Here is a 26,305-nt window from a genome sequence, read left to right on the forward strand (position 1 = left end):
CTTGACAAACACTACCGTGGGTACTACAGTGAGGCACGTGCCTCAGGGTGCAGCCTCCCCGGGGTCCACTTCTTTCATAAGACTTTACAAACACTACCGTGGGAACTACAGTGAGGCACGTGCCTCAGGGTGCAGCCTCCCCAGGGTCCACTTCTTTCATAAGACTTGACAAACACTACCGTGGGTACTACAGTGAGGCACGTGCCTCAGGGTGCAGCCTTCCCCGGGGTCCTCTTCTTTCATAAGACTTGACAAACACTACCGTGGGTACTACAGTGAGGCACGTGCCTCAGGGTGCAGCCTCCCCGGGGTCCACTTCTTTCATAAGACTTTACAAACACTACCGTGGGTACTACAGTGAGGCACGTGCCTCAGAGTGCAACCTCCCTGGGGTCCACTTCTTTCATAAGACTTGACAAACACTACCGTGGGAACTACAGTGAGGCACGTGCCTCAGGGTGCAGCCTCACCCGGGGTCCACTTCTTTCATAAGACTTTACAAACACTACCGTGGGTACTACAGTGAGGCACGTGCCTCAGAGTGCAACCTCCCTGGGGTCCACTTCTTTCATAAGACTTTACAAACGCTACCGTGGGTACTACAGTGAGGCACGTGCCTCAGGGTGCAGCCTCCCCCGGGGTCCACTTCTTTCATAAGACTTGACAAACACTACCGTGGGTACTACAGTGAGGCACGTGCCTCAGGGTGCAGCCTCCCCGGGGTCCACTTCTTTCATAAGACTTTACAAACGATTCCGTGGGTACTACAGTGAGGCACGTGCCTCAGGGTGCAGCCTCCCCCGGGGTCCACTTCTTTCATAAGACTTGACAAACACTACCGTGGGTACTACAGTGAGGCACGTGCCTCAGGGTGCAGCCTCCCCGGGGTCCACTTCTTTCATAAGACTTTACAAACACTACCGTGGGAACTACAGTGAGGCACGTGCCTCAGGGTGCAGCCTCCCCAGGGTCCACTTCTTTCATAAGACTTGACAAACACTACCGTGGGTACTTCAGTGAGGCACGTGCCCCAGGGTGCAGCCTTCCCCGGGGTCCTCTTCTTTCATAAGACTTGACAAACACTACCGTGGGTACTACAGTGAGGCACGTGCCTCAGGGTGCAGCCTCCCCGGGGTCCACTTCTTTCATAAGACTTTACAAACACTACCGTGGGTACTACAGTGAGGCACGTGCCTCAGAGTGCATCCTCCCTGGGGTCCACTTCTTTCATAAGACTTGACAAACACTACCGTGGGTACTACAGTGAGGCACGTGCCTCAGGGTGCAGCCTCCCCGGGGTCCACCTCTTTCATAAGACTTTACAAACACTACTGTGGGTCCTACAGTGAGGCACGTGCCTCAGGGTGCAGCCTCCCCGGGGTCCACTTCTTTCATAAGGGTGCAGCCTCCCCCGGGGTCCACTTCTTTCATAAGACTTTACAAACACTACTGTGGGTACTACAGTGAGGCACGTGCCTCAGGGTGCAGCCTCCCCGGGGTCCACTTCTTTCATAAGACTTTATAAACACTACTGTGGGTCCTACAGTGAGGCACGTGCCTCAGGGTGCAGCCTCCCCGGGGTCCACTTCTTTCATAAGACTTTACAAACACTACTGTGGGTACTACAGTGAGGCACGTGCCTCAGGGTGCAGCCTCCCCCGGGTCCACTTCTTTCATAAGACTTTACAAACACTACTGTGGGTCCTACAGTGAGGCACGTGCCTCAGGGTGCAGCCTCCCCGGGGTCCACTTCTTTCATAAGACTTTACAAACACTACTGTGGGTACTACAGTGAGGCACGTGCCTCAGGGTGCAGCCTCCCCGGGGTCCACTTCTTTCATAAGACTTTACAAACACTACTGTGGGTCCTACAGTGAGGCACGTGCCTCAGGGTGCAGCCTCCCCGGGGTCCCCTTCCAGCATAATGGCTGGACATGATGTGGGCTAATCACAGATCAATGAGAAAAGGAAGAATGCCTCGGCGAGGCAGACATTTCACCAGTTATTTAGAGGCAACTCCAGGAAAAGTAGTGAGTTTAAGATTTGTAAGTTTACATCGATGTTTTTTATATATTAATTCCTGAGCAAATGCACGTGCGTCTAAAACAGGGTGTAAAAAACATTGGGAATGTTGATGAAAATCTACAAAGTTACTACTTTGAGGGTCCTACCGACATTCCCAGCGATAGTCATTCACCCCTTCTCTAGGAGCACACGTATTCCCTCTCACCACTAATGAAGGGTCTCATGGGTGATCCGCCAGACTTGTACATTTTCCAAGGATGCGGGTTGGAGACATCAGCAGACCCTCAATCTGTGAATCTGGCCAGGCCAGTTGTGTCCTTAGATGGTGCCTAGTTCTGCACCTATATTGACCTCAGTTACACAAGTAGTCAGTTTGTGTCTAAGGCCTTCACTTAAGTCTCTCTTGGAGTTTTTGCAGATAATTTCACGCACTTATATAAACGTACTCTTTGCTTCTTTCAATACAGAATATGATGTGGATGGATTCTTTGGGTTGTCCGAGAAGATACATGAACCTCTTGATGTTCTGCGCTCTGGAAGAGGCGTTTGTGCTGGTTACGCCAGCCTTTTCAAAGAGATGTGCAGGTATTTACCAAAATAATGTGTTATGTGCTGTGTTGTTGAATCACAAACATTCTTTCAAAAGTTGGAAACAAACATTCTTTCAAAAGTTGGAAATCTGTGCATCATTAGTTCGTCCAACTATTTGAATAGGGCTGTGACTTTTGGAGATCCACAAATAGTCCCACAAATGCCCACGGAAATCCATGCAAACCATTGTTTTTCAGGCATATACCTGCTGCCTTACACTTTCACCTGTAAGGGCAGACAGTTCATAGGAGTGATTAGGACATAGGAATGTTGAGAGCTCCATTGAAAACAATGGAGTGCTCCAGGCTTTTAATGGCCGGTAGAAGCCGGAAGCATCAACATTCCAATGTTGCTGTGAACAAAGGCCTCACAGAGCCTGAAGGGATCTCAGCCCCCTCAGGCTCTGTGAGGCCTTTGCTTTACAAATTAGAACATTCTGCCCTCCATGGGCGGAATGTTCTAATAGCCTTAGAGGCCTACGTAGCGGGCTATACCGACCATTAAAGGCCCGCTCCTTTGTTAAAGACTCTTGCCTTTGGCTCTACCCTTTAACACTGGAGCGGGCCTTTAATGGTAGTAGAGCCTGCTACAGTTGGCTCTAAAGCTATAGTGTAGCACAGCCAGGAGTAATTACGGCTCAAAATATATTTCTCAACAGCACTAACCCTTACAATATTTTTTGGGGAGGAATCTTTTTATTAAATATAGTAAGGTAGTCACAATCAAAATATTGTCGGTTTCTGATTACATAACATTCTCACAAACAGTTTCCTGGATGGCATAAGTGCTACACAGTTATCTACATTCAGGTTTCACAGTGTTCAGCAGGTACAGGTTCGTACAGGTTCGTCAAGGAAGGGAGGAGTAGGAAGAAGGGGGGGAGCACAAATGTTTTCACGATACTCGTTCCATTTAGACCATATGTGATACCATTTTTGGGAAATCCTTTGGAAACGTAGACAGTCATTCCTCAAACATACTCCAGTCCATGTCTTGCTTCCATAATTGCAAGCTGGGGGTCTCCCCCGCTCCCCACAGTCTAGCGATGTTACGCTTAGCTACCATGTGTCCCAGAGCTACCCATGTTTTCTCTTTACTTCTCAAGTCTGTCGGCCCCCATACATTAAGCAGACACTGTTTAGCATCCCGGTTCAAGTCCTGACTCAGCACCTCAGACATACATTTGAGCACATCCATCCAATACGTACAAAACTTGGTGCATTCCCACAGGATATGCATGAAAGGGCCCTCCCTTCCTCAGTTTCTTCTACACCCTGAGTCCTCCCCATAGCCCATCCGGGCCAAGGCAGTTCTGGAATAATATGTCCTGTGTAGGGTTTTTAGTTGCACTAATTTCTGTCTCGACGAGATTGCGACCTCCCTGGGAGGAGCAAGCGCCTCTATCGAGTCTTCTTCATCTAGTTCTAATAGGTCGTCGGTTCATTTCTCCCGAAGTTTTATAAGGGGATCAGTAGCGTGATTGATGAGCTTACGGTATGTGAGGGATATGGACTTATCGGGCATGTATCCGCCAAGAAGTCTGTCTTTCCAGCATCGTTGCTTCAGGTAACGTCTCCCCTACAGTGAGGCATACATACAGGGCCTGTCTGACTTGGTAATATCTAAATAATTCCGAATCTGCTAGGTCATATTCTTGCTGTAATACAGAGAACTTTATCACTTTACCGTCTCTCCACATATCGCCCAGTTTAGGGGCATTTCGGCAAGGGCCGGCGATAATTATCGCTCAGTGCTCTTAGCGCGAGGATAATTATCGCCGGCCAACTCTGAATTTTATCGCGGAGATAGCGTGCTATCAGCAACGCTTATCTCCAAAGCGATAAAATTCAGAGTGCGAGCTGCCAATTGTGAGATTATTGCTGGAAAAGCAGCGATAATCCCACAAGGTTTGGCAATAGCTTGCTGATAGGGATAGACATACTTAGCCATGATTTCCACCTTACATAGGATATCATGGCTAAGTCAGAAAAATACCAGACGTAAAAAAGCAGCGTTAACCGCGGTTAGCGCTGCTTTTTTTATCGCTAACAGGGTTAGCGATATCGTTGATAATAGGAGAAATGTCGCTTAGCGACACATCTCCGATTATTTTACTCTGGCACGCCCCCTTTGCATCTCATTGCATCTCTGTTGCTGATAGGGCGCTAGTTTTATCTCTGCCTTTTTGGCTTTTAAAGCCAAAAAAGCAGAGATAAAGCCCTTGTTGATATGCCCAATGGAGAGCCCAATTAGATACCATTTATCAAAGCCCTTAGTATTCTGAAGAGTTCCCAACAAGTACGAATCCCATAGGGGGGTAGATTGCGTACATTTCTTGTCCCAACCTAGGCTTTTGTGTGCTATGTGCCAGATTCGGACTATGTGTGATGCGGGTCCTGTCAGCCGCAACGGAGCTGATCTGGAGTAGAGAGCCCTAGCGAAGGACCCCCCCCCCCCCCCCCCAGTAAAAATCCTTACAGTTTTTCAACCCGAAAATACACATAGGGCCTGAGTTCAAGAGGTCTTTTTAGTTCTGCATTTCCTGTCAAATACCGGACTTTTTGCTTATGGTAAATCCCACCAGGTTTGACCTGCTGAAATTTAACGAAGGATGCAAACCTCATCACACCTGGTAATTTCCGAGTGCGAGAACGGTGCACCACTTGTAATTACTATCCCAATCGCAATTTAACAGACCATCTGTAATCAGACCTTTCATCTCTCCTTTTAATATGTTTTTTATATTCCTGTTCATTAACGTGAGAGAATGGCCATCAGAAATGTCAGTGAATAGCCGCAAAGCTTCAACGTCTTGTGCGTTCCACACATTTCGCTCGAAACCCCTAAATATGTTATTGCAGAAGAAGCTTGCAGATTTTCGCCATTCATATAAGTGGAATTAGCAGAGGAAGTGACGCACCGTGATTGCTGCTGATTTATACCCTCCTTTTTTCCAGTTCCTGATCAAACTGATCAACCTTCAGCTCCTATTTTTTTTCTTTTGAAAAATCACTAGAGTGAGGCCTATAAAACCTCGATCAAAAAGTCCCTCTTCCTTTTGAACTGGCCAGGAATGCCCGTTAAAGGCGCCGTTGGAATGACAAGGCCCCACAGTAACTGCTGACCCTCTAAATTCCACACTGGGACTCCATCTGAAGAAAAAAATCTGAAAACCAGGGGAGAATGAGGGATTCCGAAGGGAATTAGACCGGAAGTATAGATTCGGCTCGTAATTCCTCATTTTTCGGGGACACCCCAGAGTTTCATTTTTAAAACCCGCCAGAGTTACTGGTGCCCCTGCTATATGACTCCAGGGGACGCGGATATAAGGCAAAATCCGTAATCTCGGAATGCGGCCCGAAACCTTTTGAGTAGTACCACCTGTCTTCATCCCACCCTACATTTCGTCATCTTCTAGTCCTTATATTCAATCTCTGTTTTCCTCTTTAGCGCTCCGAAGCGGCTTGTTAGTCATTGAACGCCTTAAAAAAATCTAAATTGTTAAAGTCTATTTGCCTGACGGTCAGTCTGTACTGTTACTTCTAGGCAGCCATGAGATTTAATTATTATACATTTAATTCATCAATATGTTTATTTCAGTTAGTCATTACTTTTATTTCTTCTGACGCATTTACCAGCTGCCTCACACTCCAGACGAGCTGAAAGTTTGTAGAGTTGGAAGGTGCACAATAATTAGGATATTTAATGCCACCAAGGCACAAATAACATTTCCAGTCGGTTTTGCCATTAGTGAAGGGTCTCGAAAAGCACGTTCTGCCTGCACTGCCCTGTGTAAATGGAGAAAATGCAGGTAATTTGCGTTTGGCTGCAGAATTCATAAGTGTAAGTTAATGGCAAAGAGAGCTCTTGAGATGGAGCAGAAAAACAGCACAAGATCTGGGTGGGTGCGTGTGGACGTGCGGGGGGTGGAGGGGGTGTGGGGGGGGTCACATGCGCTTGGCACATACAACTTTTGTTTAGCAGTTGTATACCAGGCTTCAATTTGCAGTTTTCTATGATTTCATAAGGGGTATGCAGAGATCCACATGAAATATAGTGTGGGCATTTACATAAAATCTGCTTAGGCCCTAGCATAGCCGTCAAAATGGGTAACATCAATCAATCAATCCATCAATCAATCAATCAGGGGCTTCTAAAGCACGCTACTCAACCGTGAGGGTCTCAAGGCTCTGGAGTATGGGGGGAGGTGCAGCTCCGGGTCAGCAGAAAAGCCAGGTCTTGAGGCTCTTCCTAAAGGTATGCAGGGTAGGGGAGCTTCTGATATTGACTGAGAGCTCGTTCCAGGCTTTGGCTGCGAGGTAGGAGAAGGCTCTTCCACTGGCTCTGGTTCTGAAGATGCGCGGGGTCTCTGCTAGGGCGAGGTCGGCAGAGTGGAGGTTTCTTTTGGGTACCTGGAAAGAGACTCTTTCGCTGAGGTATTTGGGTCCGATGTTGTGGAGGGATTTTAAGGTGGGGTGAGCAGCTTGAACGTTACTCTCTTTTCGACGGAGAGCCAGTGGAGGTCACGCATGTGTTGGGTCATATGCTCATGCCGTGTGGAGCCAAGGACGAGCCTGGCAACGGTGTTCTGGATGGTCTGGAGTTTTTGTATTAGGGATTTGTTGATTCCAGCGTAGAGGGAATTTCCGTAGTCCAGTCTGCTTGCATGAGTGCGTGGGTTGCAGTCTTTCAGACTTCAGGGGGGATACCCTTGAAGGTCTTGCGGAGGATGCAGAGGCAGTTAAAACAGATGGAGGTGACGGCGTTGATCTGGCGAGTCATGGTGAGGGAGGAGTCTAGAATGATGCAGAGGTTCCTGACGTGGTCCGTCAGGGTTTCTGATGGCGGAGGGCCACCAGTTGTTGTCCCAAGAGGTGGGGGAGGGTCCAAGGACAAGGACCTCTGTCTTCCCGGAGTTGAGCTTTTGGCAGCTGTTGCTCATCCAGGCAGAGTCTGGTGTCTTCGGGTTTCTTCGTGAGGGAGAGGATGAGCTGGGTGTCATTGGCATATGATACTATGCTGAGCCCATGTTGTCTGACGATGGCAGCGAGGGGGGCCATGTAGATGTTGAAGAACGTGGGGCTGAGTGATGATCCTTGGGGTACTCCGCAGTTGATCTCTGTGGGTTAAGAGAGGAAGGGTGGGAGTCTGATCCTTTGGCTCCTGCCGGCAAGAAAGGAGCAGATCCAGTCAAGGGCGGGTCCTCGTATGCCAGCGTCGTGGAGTCTGGCTGAAAGAGTGTGATGGGAGACGGTGTTGAAGGCTGCGGAGAGGTCTAGCAGGATGAGGGCTACGGTGTGGCCCTGATCGAGTAGCACGTGGATGTCACCGGTGGCGTCAAGGAGAGCGGTCTCGCTGCTATGGTTTCTGCGGAATCTAGACTGGGAAGAGTCGAGGATGACGTTCTCTTCGATGAAGGTGGTCAGCTGGGGATTGACGAATTTCTCAGTGACTTTGGCTGCGAAGGGAAGGAGAGAGATGGGCTAAGTAGTTTTACAGGTCCGTTGGGTCAGCCGAGGGTTTCTTGAGGAGGGGCTTGACCTCTGAATGCTTCCAGTCGTCGGGGAAGATGCCGAATTTGAAGGTGGCGTTGATGGTGCAGCGTAGTTCAGGTGCTATGGCGTCAGCAGCTATGTGGAAGATGTGAGGCAGGCAGGTGGTTCATGGGGGCTCCTGTGTGGGTGCTCTTCATGGTTGTGGAGGTATCTTCGGTAGTGTCCACTATCCAGGTGGTGATGGTGGGCTGGCTGTCATTGTGGAGTCTGTTCGCGGAAGTTGTCGTAGAGGGCCTTGATTTTCAGGTGTAAATAGGAGCTGAGCTTATTGCAGAGATCCTGGGATGGGATGATGTCCGTGGCTTCGCTGGGGGGCTTGGTGAACTGCTGGATGATGTTAAAGAGTTCCTTTGAGTTGCTGGCGTTGGAAAGGATTTTGTTCCGGATGAAGGTCCTCTTGGTGGTTCTTATGAGTTGGTGGTATCCTGTCATGGCGTGCTTGTAGGTGGTCTGGTCTTCGGTGGTTTTGCTGTTCCCCATCTTTTCTTGAGATGTCTGCAGGAGTGTCTGGCTTCTTGGAGGTCGATGGTGAACCAGGCAGCCTTCAGAGGGCATTGTCTGTCGGGGTGGCAGAGGGGTGCGAGCATGTCTGCGCAGCTGGTGATCCAGCGGTGTAGTTCTTTGGCTGCAGAGTTGGCGTCGGTCGTGGATGAGGGTGGAGTTGAGGTGCTCCTCTGAGACATTGCTCCAATTCCTTTGTGGCGGGCACAGAGCGGGCTTGTGTGTGGTGGTGGTGTTGAAAGAGAAGTGTACACAGTGGTGGTCTGTCCAGAGGGGCTGCAAGGTGTGGCTGAAGTTGATGTTGGTCCCTCCTGCGAAGATGGGTTCGAGGATGTGTCCGGCCTTGTGGGCGGGGGTGGTGACGAGCTGCTTCATTCCGACATGTAAAAAAAAAGCACAGAGCAGGACCAGAGATACATTACAAATGCATAGCACCAATTAGAAAAATTACAGTTTGCACAATTTTGTTGGTTTTGTAATATGGTGTGGTGCAAAACAGATTTTCCTCTATAATACGGTGCTTGAATTCCAAAAAGCAACTTTCCGGTGCTCCGGATGAAGAGGGTCCAAATGGCACAAATTATCGCCACACCCCAGGAAGGCACTAATATGTTAATGTTAATGTTAATAGGAATTTGTAATGCGCACGTACGCCAATTGGCTTCATGGCGCTAATGCTCAAGGTTGACAGTAGAGACAAAAGCTAACCCTGTGTAAACAACCATGTTTTCAGGGATTTCCTGAATAGGAGAAGGTTGGTGCAAGATCGAATTTCAAGCGGAAAAGAATTCCACAATTTGAGAGCGAGAGTAGCAAATCTACGGCCTCCTTGACGTACCCGTTTAAAGCCCGGGATAACGAGGAGTGAGAGGTAGGCGGACCTTAAATTGGGTATAGGAGAGTGCCTGAGTATTAAGCTGTTGATAAACTCAGGACTGGAGCCATGTAAAGATTTAAAAATGATGCAACCAGTCTTAAACACGCAGCGCTGTAATATTGGAAGCCAATGTAGTTTCCTCAACAGAGGGGTGGCAGTATGCCACTTGGGTTGATGATAGATCAGTCGTGCTGCCTGGTTCTGAACTATCTGTAGGCACTTAAACAAATAGTGAGGCATACCCAGGTAGGCAGAGTTGGCATAATCTTGATGGGATAGGACCGTAGAGATCATGGCTTGATTCATGGCATCGTGAGTGAGGAAGCGGTGGATGTTCCTAATTTTACACATTTGGAAAAAGCATTTGGACACTACAGCTCCAACCTGTGTTTTCAAGGAGAGGTCACTGTCCAGAAGTACTCCTAGCGTTTTAGCTGACGTGGTTGGGATGGGAGGAGAGCCAAGCTCAGAGGGCCAATAATAAGGGCCCAAGTGCTTATGGCTGTCACCAGTAAGAACTATCTCTGTTTTACCAGGATTCAGTTTAAGATGATTGGAATCCATCCAACTTTGGATATATAACATAGTATCCTGGAATTCAGTGATGGAATTGTTGGAACTATCACCCCAGAGGATAAGCTGAAGGTCATCAGCACAGTTGAAGACCAGCACCTTCCTGTCTTTAAGAGACTGGATCAGGGGTGCCATATAGATGTTGAATAAATGGGGAGAGAGAGCAGAGCCCTGAGATACCCCACAGGTGGTAGTATGTGGGGGTGATAGGAACTGACCCAGGCGAACGGCCTGTGAGCGGTCCTCTAAGGAGGAGGTGAGCCAGCGAGCCGCGGTCCCCTGAACACCCGCCCTCCTCACACGGTCGACCAAAATACTATGGTCGACCGTGTCGAAGGCCGCAGAAAGATCCAGCAAGACCAGGGCCCGGGGGCAGCTTCTATCAGCATTATCCCGCAAGATATCCACAACCGTCAGGATCACAGCTTCGGTGGACTGAGCGGGTCGAAAGCCAGCCTGATGAGGGTCCAAGTAATTTGAGGACTCTAAAAAGTTAGAGAGACATTTTGCTATGTGGCCCTGTAAGATTTTGGCCAAAAAGGGCAGCAAGGAGATCGGACGGTAGTTGGAAAGGAGGGCAGGGTCAGCTCCCAGCTTCTTCAGGAGAGGGACCACTATTGCTCTTTTAAAAGCCAAAGGAACTGTGCCAGATGTAAGAGATTCATTCAATAATGCAAGTGCAGGACCAGAATGAATTGCAAGGCACTCTTTCAGGATACGAGGGGGACAGCAGTCAGAGGGAGAGCCTGATTTGATTTCCACTAATAGTTCTTGAAAGATCTTGTCGCTGATGATAGGAAAGCAGCTAAGAGTTCTGTTATTACTATGTGCCGCAGGGGGATCTAACAGAGGGAGATGTGTGGGGATACTGGCTTTTATTGTGGCAATTTTGTCAATAAAATAATCATTTAATGAGTTGCATAGGTCTCGAGAAGGGGCGGCCGTCAGAAGGGTACGCTCAGGGTTGGAAAGTTCATCTATTATAGAGACTATTACTTTGGAATTTTTATTAGAATTCAGGATACGATCAGAGAAGTAGGCTGCTTTGGCGGTCAGGATACTTTTCTTGTACTCTTTCTGAGCAGAGGCATAACGTAATTTTTTTTCTAAGGAATATTGCAGACGCCATTGTCTCTCCAATTGGCGCAAGGCCAATTTCTGGGGCTTAAGATCGTCCGAGAACCATCTTTGTGCCTCCGCCAGACGAGCTAATTTAATTTTTTTCAATGGGGCATGTTTGTTGCTGGCATCGAGCAGCCATTTTGATACCTTTGATTCCGAGGTATTAACATCTTGATCAGGGAGTGGGGCAGTATCAGCTAGTGTGTTGAGAAAGTCATCTTTATTAATAAGATTCCACCTTCTGGCAAGGCCTCCTTCTGTCGCATTGATTTTCTTAATGGAAGATCGTATCAGTGTGAATTTTAACAGATAATGATCGGACCAGATGCAGGGTGAGGCAATAGGGATAGAAGTAGTCACGCCAATTACCCATATTTGATCCAAGGTCCGTCCCTTTGAATGAGTCGGAGATGAAACTAACTGGGAAAAATTTAAATTTCTGAGCAGGTCAGACATCTCTGCTGATTGGGGCCCCTCATTAAGGTCACCATACTAGTAATTAAAATCATCCTCAAGGAGGACCCTGGCATGCTCAGTCACCAGTTTAGCTAGCTATTCGCTAAGAGCTAACGGGAAGAGAGGCATCTACTTAGGTGGTCTATATAATAGGACACAAACCAAAGAATCATTAACTGATTCCAATTTTATAACTATGTTCTCGATGTCAGTGAGAAGGAGGCATGTCAAGGAGCAAAACCTAAAATCAGTGTGGATGATGGCAGCCACTCCCCCACCTGACTTGCCCGGGCACCGATTGGCAGAAATGATGTAGTAATCAGGGGGAAGTGCCGCAAGTATGTCTGGGGCAAAGTCTGCAGTAAGCCATGTCTCTGTCAATAGCAAAACATCAGGTTTATCAGTAGTCAGGAGAAGAAAAATGTCCAGCTGATGCTTGATCAGAGAGCGGGTGTTAAGATAGTAAATTGACATTGGTGCAACTCTTTGTTTGACCTGATTCAGGGGTCTCTGGTTATGAGCAGCGGTAATCTGTAGTTCCGGAAAACTACTCCGTTTGAAGAATAGGTTGTGTGCAGCTATAGAGGACAAAGCCTCCTGTGGGAGGTGCCAATTTAAGGTATGCAGCTTTTTCAGGGAGGCGAGAGAATATGTAACAAATTGGCCATGGGGACGGGCCCCTGGGCCCGGAAGGGAGCGGACGTGTGCAGACGGGCTTGCCTTTAGCGTGCCTTCGGCGCGCTGCCGGCGCGCCCACTGCGCGCACCCGCTGCGCGCGCTGTTATCTGCTTTATCCCCACGAGTTGGGGACGTCTAGAGCGCTGCCCGGGCCCCCACCCAATATGTCTGCCTGCTCCTACCAGCGTCACGAAGAGGCGATGCAGGTCCCGGACTGCTAACAATGAGCTGGATGAAGTGAGCCCTGGGTAATGAGGGGGTCAGGGGTGCAAAACGCCACACAAATGAGACAAAATTAAAATACCAACAGTGTTAAAAACTCCCGGCTTCCGCCTCAGGAGTCAGCCTTGAGGCTGCGTGCACGCGCTGTCATCTGCTTTATCCCCACGAGCTGGGGACGTCTAGAGCGCTGCCCGGGCCCCCACCCAATATGTCTGCCTGCTCCTACCAGCGTCACGAAGAGGCGATGCAGGTTCCGGACGGCTAACAATGAGCTGGATGAGGTGAGCCCTGGGTAATGAGGGGGTCAGGGGTGTAAAACGCCACACAAATGAGACAGAATTAAAATACCAACAGTGTTAAAAACTCCCGGCTTCCGCCTCAGGAGTCAGCCTTGATAGTACCACTACTCGAAGTACCGCACTACCGCCAAACCCCAGCTCTGGCAAACCCAAACCCACCCTAAACCTTAAACCCTAAAATGACCCTTCCCACCTGAAAACCATTCCTTCACAACAAATTTCGTTGTGAAGGCACATGTGAGCATTGTAAAGGCATGCATGGTAAAGGCATTTGAGTTGTAATGGCATGCGTTGTAATGGCAGTTCGTTATAATAGCATGCGTTGTAATGGCATGCGTTCTAATAGCATGCGTTGTGATAGTTGCGATGTAATGGCTGTTTCCCAGTGGTAGAACCAACACTAACAGATTTCCTTTTCACTTTTAATATTACCTCAACATTCAAGATGTTATTTACAAAACGCTAGTAAAAGGGAACTAACCTATTATTCAGGAATTCCAATTTTATACGTTATATAGAAAACAATAAAAACAATAATAAAACCGAGTGAACATAAATGATAACAATGAAAAGCCAGTTTGCACCTAAGAAAGTTGTTTGTATTAATATATCTGCATATTTTTATTATTTTCAATAAATTAAAATTCCATATTACACTGAAAGATTAGATACAAACACACAGTTGCATTCTGTCAATATGAGGTAGAGTACAAAAATTGCAAATGCATGTGTTTAAAATGTTGTACATAAAAACCTTTTATACAGAACCCTTATACGTTTCCCAGTGGTAGCACCTACTTACTACAAAAGGCTTCTTTTAGTAAGCTGAGCCATCGAAAACGCTCATGAAGCTAAAATAAGATTGATTAGATTTCAAGAATTCAAGATATATTCCCACAAAAAGTTTCCTACCAAAATCAACATGCCATGAAAGGTATTTTGTTTCTAATCCACAAATTAGTCAATGTTCCCCAAACAAGAAAGACTGTGAATTTTGGTATTATGAGACATTAACTTTGGAATAGACTACATCAACTTCCTGAGATGAGAAGACACAAAACATCTCGTTGAACACAACTTTCAGCTCTCATCAATGTGTGGCCAAGGCCTCAATATTGGAGAACCCACACTCCCTTCCACAAAACCTGCCACTTGATAAACAATATTAAAAACTCTGTACACAAGCTCTTCCATCGACTTGGATTATAAAGCCTTAGTATGCTCAAACGTGCGATCTTATTACATGGTATGGCCCTAGTGTGAATTAAATGCCTTCACTGTATTTCCTGGTCTACATTTCACTGACAATGTGCTGTAGATCTGTATATGACTCTACCTTTGCCTCAGCACCAACCCATAGTTTGCGGTTTTATGAGCCGCACTGTCATGTGCCTGCACACTAAGGTCTTCAAATGGGAGGTTGTAGTGGGAGAGGCTATGATGAGGAACAACGTGCCTTCTGACGCAATCCAATCCTCCCCTTGACTTAGAAAAGCAAATCACTTTACCTGGAGGCAGTTAAACATTTTAAAACACACTTCACTCTGAAGCCCGATTAGGCAACCAACCGACTAAAAATAAGTGAAGTGAGAAAAAAGGAACATGAAGAAGTATAAAAGTATTTGCAACATTGCTGAAAAGTGTCTAAATGATCTCTGAGTTTCAAATATATTTATTTATGGATGGATGTCTAGGTGTGTATCAAAGTTGGCTTTTTCCTAGATTTAAGATTATTAGGGGGTGTGAGAGTTAGTAGCCCATGGGCTACTAGCCCCTGTGGCTAATTCGGCCCTGTGGTGACCACTTCCAGAGGAGTGTGGCTCCATTTCTACTCAGAAGCCTATTTTAAAAATAGCTGAACCCCTTTGCGGCTGTGCTGACAAGGTAGCCCACCCAAGGGGTGTGGCTAGCCATCTGGGGGTGTATGCCTTCTGACTACCTAATTTTCCAGTCAGCCCAGATTGCCTGGGCAGAACGTTGGCTTTTCCCTCCTCTGGGAGGAAGCCTGCTTGCATATCAGAGGCGGTGAGTGCTTTGAAGCCACTGTTTAGGGAGAGAGCACTGGCACTAGGGCCTGATTAGCAGGCTTTAGTGCACTTTCAGAGTCAAAACAATCAGCATTGGCAAACAAAGTGTGAGGGTGAACATACAAAAAGGGCACTTACCCATAGTGGTCACCACAGATTTTTGCTTATTGCTGATCCCCAAGTTTCCTGGTATCAGGACTTTTTGCATTGTGGTACTGCCATCTAGTGCCATAATACGTGTGCTCAACCCCTTAAATGATACTGTAAAACTTCAATAGAGCAATTGTGTATTTTTTTTTTTATAAATCTTTTTATTAAACATACTCGACATAAAGGTACAGTTCCACTTGAATCAATAACAGGGAGCACAGCGAAATCAAGATATGTACAGATACAGTAGGATAATGTTTGGAACTCACGGGGAGGGGGGATCATCACATTCAGGATTACAGGGGGGAGTACATATATTACCACGGTATTCGTTCCAGGAAGCCCAAATCTTAGACAATTTTCGGGGACAACCCCGAGCTGTGTATACTGTCTTTTCCCTCAACATACACCAATCAAGGTCTTTCTCCCAATCCGCGACTTTAGGAGCATGTGGCGCACCCCAGAGTTGGGCGATATTTCTCTTGGCAGTCATGCAGCCTAGCGTGACCCATTGTGTGGCGTGTGAATTAAGGTCGGTGGGTTCCCAGATGTTGAGGAGGCACCTAGGGGCCTCTGGTTTAATTTCGAATTCCAATATTTCACTCATAATGTCGTGAATTTTGCGCCAATATTCCTGAATTGGGTTGCAGTGCCATATTATGTGAATGAATGTGCCGATTTGGATGCACCCCCGCCTGCAAGACCCATCCGTTGGACCACCCATGTGTATCAGTTGGGGGCCCGTGATGTATATTCTATGCAGTATTTTTATTTGCACTAGGCGGAGACGCGCTGGGATAGCAACAGTTTAGCAAATGTGTATTTTCTCAATTAATTGCACCAGTGGATAGAAGTTAAACATCAAATAGGCTTATACCCCCCCACATATATGACAAAAATGTATGACTCTAGCTAGGCCCATTGTGATCTGGCTGGAATGTAGCCTAAAAGCAGTGCAGAGATGCATGTCAAGGGCAAGAGCCATTGCCACGTAGGAAAACCTATTATTTTATATTAGATATGTCACCCATAAAGTGTGCCCTGTGATTATGTATTGGGAATAATATGCCCTTATTGTAACCAAGAGATTTTTTCACTGTGTAAGTAGCTATATTTCCTGTGAAAAGGCCTAGATATAATTAAAATCATTATCTTTTATCGACACCCCGGAAAATGCTAATCAACGTTATTTTTCATGTGTGTTCAAAAATGAATTTTATTGGTGAAATTAGATGTTTGATATCGTCAATGGAAACCATAACTTTAATAAAGTGTACTTTGAGCTGCTTGTGAAGAACCAGTTTGCTTCTCATCCTTACTCCAGAGACTCAATACACATGTCTGGCTGGCTGTTCACAGCCCTACTCCCAGAGGACAATGACTTGGCTTCTGAGTCCAGCAAGACAGGGGAGGTGCCAAGAACTGGTCACTTAACAGGAATTAGCTATCTGGGAAGGGAACAACGATTATTTTGGGGGGAGGGGGGTCAGAGCTTCTCCCCGTGGAGGACTGCGACATCCATTTTGGTTTTATGGCTTCTGGGAGTTCTCGCACTTATCGCTGTAAAACAGGAAAGGAGGTGCTGAAAAGAGGAGGTGGGGATCGTGCACAGAGTAGTTCGGAGTGGGTGTAGGGACTTCTCCAGTCACAAGTTAGTGGCAGCACAGCATCACCTCTTCAGAACATTCATGGACTTGGGAAGAAAGCACCTAGAAAGAAAAAGACTTTGCCTGAAAAGAGGAAGAGAGAACACCCAAGGACAACTGAGTCCTGCTAACACCCAGGGAGACTCCAAGGATAAGTTGCTTGGTTTCCTGTTTTCTTGCTTCAGTCAAAAAGAAGAAGAGGGGCCCCTTAGAACCAAAGGAGTAGGGCACTATTCAGTGAAAAGGGAAAAGATCCTTTGGGAAAAACTGTATAACCTGAGCGTACTTCAATTTCTACACTTCATTCTATCTCACGCATTCATAATAGAGAAGGTTGAACCATATATAATCAACAGATGAACAAAGTAAAATAAAATTCTCTATATAAAAAATATATGTAATTTATTGACACAATCACAAATAAAATAGGACAATGAATTCATGAACAATATACCTTGCAATAATCATAAAATAAGTTCATTTATACAATCCAAAAAACAGTACTAGATAAAAAGAGAGAATGCGAAACAAACAAAATATGCCTTTAAGATTTACATATCCGTCCTGTAACAGTGCATAGGGCGTGGAACTTGGTATTTTATGATTTCTAGTCGCTCACCACCGCCCGTGTTCACAGATTATGTAGTTAGTAGTGCGTCGACGTGTTTCGATGGATGTAATCTTTTTCCATCTTTTGCAAGACCAATCGATAAACTCTCTTAAATTGTTTAAAAGGCTTGTAAAAACGACCAGTAACAACCTGTTTAATAAAGCACAAACATCCGTCCATTATTCCTAATCTGTACAGGGTTATAACTGATATTCGGTTTTAGTTCTGGCAATTGTCATGTCCAGCGGTTGCAAAAAGTTTTCTTCCTATTACATAAACACCATTAGAACATATAGGAGTAATTAATAAAACATACAGTATTCGCAGAATACATTCTATTATAATATAAATATTCCAGCTGTATGCACCTCTAATTCACTGTAGAAAAGACATGGAATTAAATCATTAAAAGGGCAGTTCATAAAAAATTATCTCTAAATATATATAGTGCAATCTTCTCACCAATTGTACAAATTTAATGTAAAATGACAAGTAGGGATAACGCTCTACTACCAGGCCAGATATACTCATACCAACATACTTCGCAAAGGCCCAGAATAGCACCAACAGTAACATACACTCCAATCAAAAATGAATCCTATTCATACCTACATCTAGTCATGTGGCACTTCCTAGATGAACCTCCCCTATTATTGGTGACGTGCTCTGCACTCTGTATTGGGGTCGAGATGATGTCACACGACTTCCCCGAAAAGCCTCTATATCAATTTATAAATGGCCACACAGTGTATCTGAAGGAATAGAGGTATAGTCATGAGAAAATAGGCCTCAGAAGGATATCCAAAACTAGCCTCACTATAGGCAAGAAAGGAGTAAGTCTCACCTTCGGTCTTCTTTAAAATGGTTGCTTTTAATAAAATACTTAGGGCCAGTATATGTAGTAGCGGTCCCGTTCAAGAATAAAAATAGTAGGTTCTGTAAAGCACAAAATGTCAAAATCAAAATTCGCTAGCTCAATAGTCCAATATCTCAAAGAAAAACGATAAACTGCTAGTATTTACCTTAAATATGGGCAACTCTAGCTTCTATATGGTCTATATAGTTTCTTTAAGATGTGCCGTAGTTGCTGTGGAGGCTGTTCAAATGATCATAGCCTTCAAGTGCTCCCATATAGATTAAAAAGAGTCTGTGGAGCGCGAGAGAGGGGCAAAAGACAAATATGAATAATGGCTTCTAGGTGCCTCCAACTGCTCTCGAATGCCAGCAAAATGTGGCTAAAAATGCTAAGACTATCCTATATAATAGACAGCCACCCTCCTTAAGTGCTCAAAGATATTAAATAACGCGCAGAGAGAAAGGAGAGCCTGAGTGCCTACGAAGTCTACACGCAGGTCCGAATACCACCTGGCAATCTCTCTAAGATAGTCATATGAGCCCAGGAACATAGACAGCAAAAGGCGCACCACAATCTCAAAGTAGATCAAAATCAGTCCATATACATCCAATTTTTCTTTTTCAAAAGAATCTTCTTTATTTTTCATATGTTAAAATGATATTTAAGAGCAGCCAGAGCAGCCGACGCGTTTCGTCCACTTGGGACTTCTTCAGGGCTGCAAGGTGTATATATAAAACAATATATAAATACAATGAATACCAATATACAATATATACATAACAAACAACATTATTATAAATCTTAGACAAAAAATACATAAAGTACTAATGAGACGGAAGACAGAGGACAAAAATAAACCAAACATATCAAAACATAAACAATTTAAAAACAGGGTTATAAATCAATTAATCCTTGCTATTGATTTATATTCAATAGTTTTCGGTATCAGTAAGTAATCAATTCTATGGCATGTTTCCGATTGAATAGGAATTTTAAAACTGCACCATTATGTGATGCAACTGGTTTTTAGAAAAATACATAAACCATCGTTAGTTGAGTCAGAAGGGGAAAAGAGTAGCTATCAACAGGCTCAAAGAGGTGTCACCGGAAGTAGAAAGAGAGCGAGAAAAGGGCGGTTCAAAGATGTACCCACCGTTGGAGACAAAACATCTGTTTATGTGATTCTTGCTTGAGAGTTCAGGGATAACTATTCAGAGTCACTAAAGAATGTCAAAAAACGGAGAAGCATTAACCAGCGTAGTCTTCTAATATTTGCAGAGTGTCAAAGGTACATTTTATGTTATGATAGCCTAAAGAATTAGGCAAAAAATGTAATACAAAGTCTCTCAAAAGGTTTCATTCAATGTCACTGAGAGAGATCCAAAATTTATATATAGAGGGTCATTCCTCAACGTAGTGTTTTAATATTCGCAGAAACCAGAGTGACACAGATACAACTTATTTTAATGATAACCTAAGGAGTTAAAAGGAAGTGGGGTATAACGCTTAGCAAAGGGTCATATGCAAGAAGTCGGTAGCGCAAATGAGTCAAACTATAGAAACTAATTCCAGTGTCACAAGTAAGCCCCCAAAAGGCGAGTTCACTGTACAAAAATACATAGGGGCTAAGAGAAAATAAAACAAACCCCATAAGGGTATCTGTACTTACATAGATAGTGAGTATGTCAAAATAGAATACTGGTCTTGTGTCGATGGGTAGCAAATGCGCGTCCCTTCTTAGTAAGAATCAAGCGTCCAATTAAGTAAAAATCAACGATATAGTGGGTTCCCGAATCTTTAGAATGCCTAAGTTGAGAACACAATAAACTAATGATTAGGATCAATAGTTGCGTTTTCAAATAGATTCAACTAACCCATTCACAGTATAAGGTATAGGTAAGTATAAATCTGGGCAAAAACGTTATAATTGTGACAAAAGAATATTCCTTGTATCAACGGGACAAAGGGTTTAACCCTTAACATATATCCACAGAGTTTTATTACTAAAGTGCCATCAATCCTAAAAAGCAAGCTCAATCAAAGTTTTTGAGCTTGCCAACAATACTGCTAAGTTAGGTCATTTTTAAGTCCTCAAAGACAGCATTCGTCCAAACCCCCAAGGCACCTACCCGATTCCGCATCCTTCGGGACCTCGATTGAAATCCTCTGGTTTTCCGTAACACCGAGGCTCCTGCTCGTGTGTTTATATAGTGATTTACCCCATGTCAACTCCGAACACCTGTGTCCCTGCCTCGTAACCAGGATTTGCATCACGGCGAGATAACTAGAGGTAGCATGTAAACGCAGTGGCCATTTTGGAAGGGTGCAGTGTAATCAGCCTACTAATGTCAAAAACATTTCGAACAAGATCGGTAATAATATAATGTAATAGCGGACGGCACGTAAATTCATCGCCGTGCATCTGGTGCATGATAACTACAAAAGAAAGGGGGGTATGTAGATAGAGAGTAAGCAAAACTACGTTAAAGTGGTAGTGCGTAAACGCAGTGGCCATTTTGGAAGGGTGCATAGTAATCAGCCTGCTAGTGTCAAAAGGGTTAGGAACAAGGTCGATAATAATATAATATAATAGTGGACGGCACGTATGTTTGTTACTGTGCATCTGGTTCATGATAACTGCGTCAAAAAAGGGGGGGGGTGTCGATAGAGAGAAAATAACACTCCGTATGAGCCCAAAGACGGACAGAGCAGCCGCCATTTTGGAAAAGGAAAGTATTGTAAGCATAGTGGCCATCTTAGAAAGGTGAAAAGAGTGATCGACCTGGTCATGTCGACAGAGTCTGAAAAAAGACGAAATTGCAATTGAAGGTATAATATAATTGCGGACGGCGCGCATATCCATTATCTTAACTCGTAAGAAGGGGTGTGTTAATACAAATTAAGCAACACTCCGTAGATTCCTGAAAATGGGCAAATCAGCCGCCATTTTAGAGCAGGAAAGAAATATAAACATAGTGGCCAACTTGGAAGGGTCGACACGGTTTGAAAGAAAAAGAAATGTTAAAATTGAAGGTATGATGTAATAAGAATGCCATGCCATGCCTTTTGTAATGATGCGGATACTCATTAAAAACGCAGAGGGGAAAGGGAAGAAGTTGCAACAGGAGATTAGTGACCTAGAGGCTGAGATTTCTACACTGGAGCCTAAGGAGGCAATTCGAAAGAATTACGAGATTCTTAACAAAATCCTTGAGGATTATCAAATCTATCTCAAGGACAAAAAGGTGAAGAAGATACGTAGAGACGACAAAGATTACAGAGATGGTAGGGTTTATACCTTTGCCCGCAAGTATGATAACATCAAGGCTGTGGGAGAGGGGAAAAGACTACGTGAGGACACACTGGGTTCCTCACTTGCGGGTAGTGTGTCCTCGATTTCCTCTTCAGTCAGCTCTATACCACCAGAAGATTTAACACCTATACAACCTAAGATTGCCCAACCCTCTTCTTTTTTATTGGAACTGGAGAAGGTGAGAGTAGGGGGGAGATTAGCTCCAAAGGAACAAGGACAAGAAGGGGCGGTAGGCGATGGCAGAAACAGCGAGAAAAACAAAAACACAACAAATATGACCTCAGACAGGTCAACGAGATCGAGGAGGGGAGGGAACAGGAATTAAACCGTAATGAGGAACCCACAATGGAGGAATTGAGGATTGTTAATTTGTCACATATAACTTTGTCAACCTGTGAATTATCTGTTCTCAGTAAAGGCTTAGGATTCTGCCCAACCCAATCTGGCAGGGATGTTGATGTTTTTGTTGACCTGTTTAAATTTGTGCGGCAAATAAAATTGAAAGAACATTTCTCAAGAGTCTGGCCTATGTGTACTAACAACCAACAAGCCCATGGGGGTTCGGAACAAACAGTTGCGGAATTCAATGCTCTCAAATCCATGTTATCTATACAGTTTGAAACAGAAATGGACACAGACTCGTTACGTACTGAACTTAATATTGATGAGGACCTTACCATTAACAGTGGTCTAAAGGAAAGATCTAAATTCATACCCACAGGCACACACTCAAATATTGATATCTTTTGGGAAAAAGTAAGCCAGGATCTATACAAGCTCCAGGCCACACGTCATGTAAACCATAATACAACATACAACCTCACCACAGCCGAAAATCGCGCTTTGAGGGATTTGAAATCTAATCCTGCGTTGGTCATCCGTGAGGCTGACAAAGGGGGTAACGTGGTGGTGATGGACAAAGTGGACTACATGGGAGAGATAGAAAGACAATTGGCTGACACTAACTGCTATATGAAACTGTCTCATAACCCGATGAAATCACTATGCAAATACATCAATGGCAAACTAGTTGAATGGCGGGAGATTGGGTTAATTGATGGCAAGGAATACGAATACCTTGCTGTCGGGGAGCCCACTTTCCCGTGTATTTACATTTTACCTAAAGTGCATAAAGGAGCTCCTTTCCCACCTGGCCGACCGATCATTTCCGGTATTAACTCTCCTACAGAGAGATTATCGGAATATGTGGATGGCTTTTTACAGCCATTGGTCCAAAACCTACCTGCTTATGTGAGGGATAGCAAGGACATTTTATCCAAACTTGAGGGCTTGGAATGGACAGACACCTTAATCTTTACTACCCTCGATGTGTCCAGTCTTTATACCAGCATTAAAAAAGAATTTGGCTTTAGGGCATTAGAATTCTTTTTGGGACAAAGATCTGCTGTCCACCTATCCCATAATGAGATGTTAATGGAGATGACAGACATCATCCTGTCCAAAAACTACTTTCTCCACGACAATAAGTGGTTTCAACAGACACAGGGCACTGCCATGGGTTCCAGGTTTGCGCCTGCTTATGCCGGCCTCTTCATGGGCTGGTATGAGCGGGTGCACGCCTGGGGCCGCCACGCCTCCACATGGATGGAATACATACTATTCTGGGGCAGGTACATAGATGATGTCATCATCATCTGGAATGGACCTGTCCCTGAACTGATGAGTTACTTTCATTTCCTCAATGATAACCCATACAACATAAGATTCACAATCAACTGGAGTAAGGAGAGGATTGATTTCCTGGACATCCAGTTTTTTGTTCAGAATAACACAATACAGAGCACGGTATACCGCAAGAGCACTGCCTGTAATAGTGTACTGCGTTATGAAAGTGCCCATCCCCGACATGTTGTCAATAACATCCCTTTTGGGGAAATGATAAGAATGAGGAGGATCTGCAGCACTCAGGACGGATTCATCCGTAATATAACAGAGACCAAAAACAGATTCATCAATAGAGGTTACCCTGTGCCCCTCATGAATAAGGTCGAAAAGAGGGCTTACAAGATAAAGAGAGAAAATACTCTGGAGAAGAAGAAAAAAACATCACGTATTGAAAAACAATCTACCATTGCTCTCGTTACCACCTTCAACAAAGATAGTAATCGGATTTATAACATTTTGAGGAAACATTGGAGATTACTATGTGAAATACCTGGTCTGAAGGATGAAATCCCTAACACACCCAGGGTAACCTACAGACGGGGCCAAAGTTTGAGGGACATTTTATGTCCCAGCTTTGTAACATCCCCCAAACCCCCAAACTGGCTGACAGAGGGAAACGGGGGCTTCTTTACATGTATGAAATGTAATGTCTGCAAACTGGGAAGAAACAAAACACGTACGTTTAGATACAACACTGATAAAACACACAAGATCAAGCACACCATTACGTGCAAAACAACTTTTGTAACATACATCCTAGGCTGTCCATGTAACATCATTTACGTAGGTAGCACAAAAAGGGAACTTAAGACCAGAATACAGGAACACCTAAGAGCGGCAGTAAAAGGTGATTCCAAGTATCCCCTTACTACACACATCCAGGACAAAGGGCACAAGCCAAATGAACTGTGGTTCTTTGGGATAGATCATATACAACCATCCCCCAGAGGAGGGGATAGGGAGTTGGAACTGAGGCGCAACGAGGCGGGTTGGATATGTAGGCTCCGATGTGTGGAAATGGGGCATAACACAGAATCTGAAATGCATTATTTCCTGTAGAAATCATGAGATTTAAGAACAACTTAATCCGACCACAGATGACTATGTAATTTTGCATATGAATTTTTTTAGTACCAACCGCTCATCTTTTTCGACTAAGTTAATTCTATCCCCTGCTGTTCTGGAAAAACAAAATGTTGATGCCGATATGTATCCTTGTGTGTTAATTATGTATGATTCCATAACGTGGAATTTTGATAACTGCCACGTTATGTGCCTTCTCTCACTGTGATTGTTATTACTATGTGCTCCTGGTATAGTCTAGCTCACGTTACTGACCTACATATGTTCATTCATTGTGATTGTGGTTATTATGTGTTCTTGGTATAGCCTGGTTCATGCTGTTAGTTTATATATGCCTGATCTTGTCGCCTTACCAAACTATATTTTCCGGTTCTTTCTTTGAATTGACAATATCTATGTGATTATGTGATTATGCACATTAATGATTGATTTATGATTCACAATGGTTGAACTTCAGTGTGACATTAGTACTGCAAATATGCACATTAATGATTGATTTATGATTCACAATGGTTGAACTTCAGTGTGACATTAGTACTGCAAATACAACATGTGACTATATTCACATGTATTTAAAATGGGTTTGTTAACTTCGAAATTTATTCGATACACATATTGGCATTCTTATTACATCATACCTTCAATTTTAACATTTCTTTTTCTTTCAAACCGTGTCGACCCTTCCAAGTTGGCCACTATGTTTATATTTCTTTCCTGCTCTAAAATGGCGGCTGATTTGCCCATTTTCAGGAATCTACGGAGTGTTGCTTAATTTGTATTAACACACCCCTTCTTACGAGTTAAGATAATGGATATGCGCGCCGTCCGCAATTATATTATACCTTCAATTGCAATTTCGTCTTTTTTCAGACTCTGTCGACATGACCAGGTCGATCACTCTTTTCACCTTTCTAAGATGGCCACTATGCTTACAATACTTTCCTTTTCCAAAATGGCGGCTGCTCTGTCCGTCTTTGGGCTCATACGGAGTGTTATTTTCTCTCTATCGACACCCCCCCCCCTTTTTTGACGCAGTTATCATGAACCAGATGCACAGTAACAAACATACGTGCCGTCCACTATTATATTATATTATTATCGACCTTGTTCCTAACCCTTTTGACACTAGCAGGCTGATTACTATGCACCCTTCCAAAATGGCCACTGCGTTTACGCACTACCACTTTAACGTAGTTTTGCTTACTCTCTATCTACATACCCCCCTTTCTTTTGTAGTTATCATGCACCAGATGCACGGCGATGAATTTACGTGCCGTCCGCTATTACATTATATTATTACCGATCTTGTTCGAAATGTTTTTGACATTAGTAGGCTGATTACACTGCACCCTTCCAAAATGGCCACTGCGTTTACATGCTACCTCTAGTTATCTCGCCGTGATGCAAATCCTGGTTACGAGGCAGGGACACAGGTGTTCGGAGTTGACATGGGGTAAATCACTATATAAACACACGAGCAGGAGCCTCGGTGTTACGGAAAACCAGAGGATTTCAATCGAGGTCCCGAAGGATGCGGAATCGGGTAGGTGCCTTGGGGGTTTGGACGAATGCTGTCTTTGAGGACTTAAAAATGACCTAACTTAGCAGTATTGTTGGCAAGCTCAAAAACTTTGATTGAGCTTGCTTTTTAGGATTGATGGCACTTTAGTAATAAAACTCTGTGGATATATGTTAAGGGTTAAACCCTTTGTCCCGTTGATACAAGGAATATTCTTTTGTCACAATTATAACGTTTTTGCCCAGATTTATACTTACCTATACCTTATACTGTGAATGGGTTAGTTGAATCTATTTGAAAACGCAACTATTGATCCTAATCATTAGTTTATTGTGTTCTCAACTTAGGCATTCTAAAGATTCGGGAACCCACTATATCGTTGATTTTTACTTAATTGGACGCTTGATTCTTACTAAGAAGGGACGCGCATTTGCTACCCATCGACACAAGACCAGTATTCTATTTTGACATACTCACTATCTATGTAAGTACAGATACCCTTATGGGGTTTGTTTT

At 44.4% G+C, this 26,305-nt stretch overlaps 1 protein-coding gene across 1 annotated transcript in view; it reads left to right on the forward strand.

Annotated features, from left to right (window-relative positions):
* The window catches only part of LOC146863267 (kyphoscoliosis peptidase-like), a 218,396-nt gene that overhangs the window by 56,753 nt on the left and 135,338 nt on the right, over positions 1-26,305 (forward strand). Inside the window, exon 4 of the mRNA XM_085642689.1 lies at positions 2,493-2,610. Within this exon, the coding sequence (XP_085498815.1) occupies positions 2,493-2,610 (118 nt within the window). The remainder of the gene's footprint in view (positions 1-2,492; positions 2,611-26,305) is intronic.

The sequence above is a fragment of the Triturus cristatus genome, chromosome 2_2 (genome assembly GCF_964204655.1).
Source record: "Triturus cristatus chromosome 2_2, aTriCri1.1, whole genome shotgun sequence".
Taxonomy (NCBI): Eukaryota; Metazoa; Chordata; class Amphibia; order Caudata; family Salamandridae; genus Triturus; species Triturus cristatus.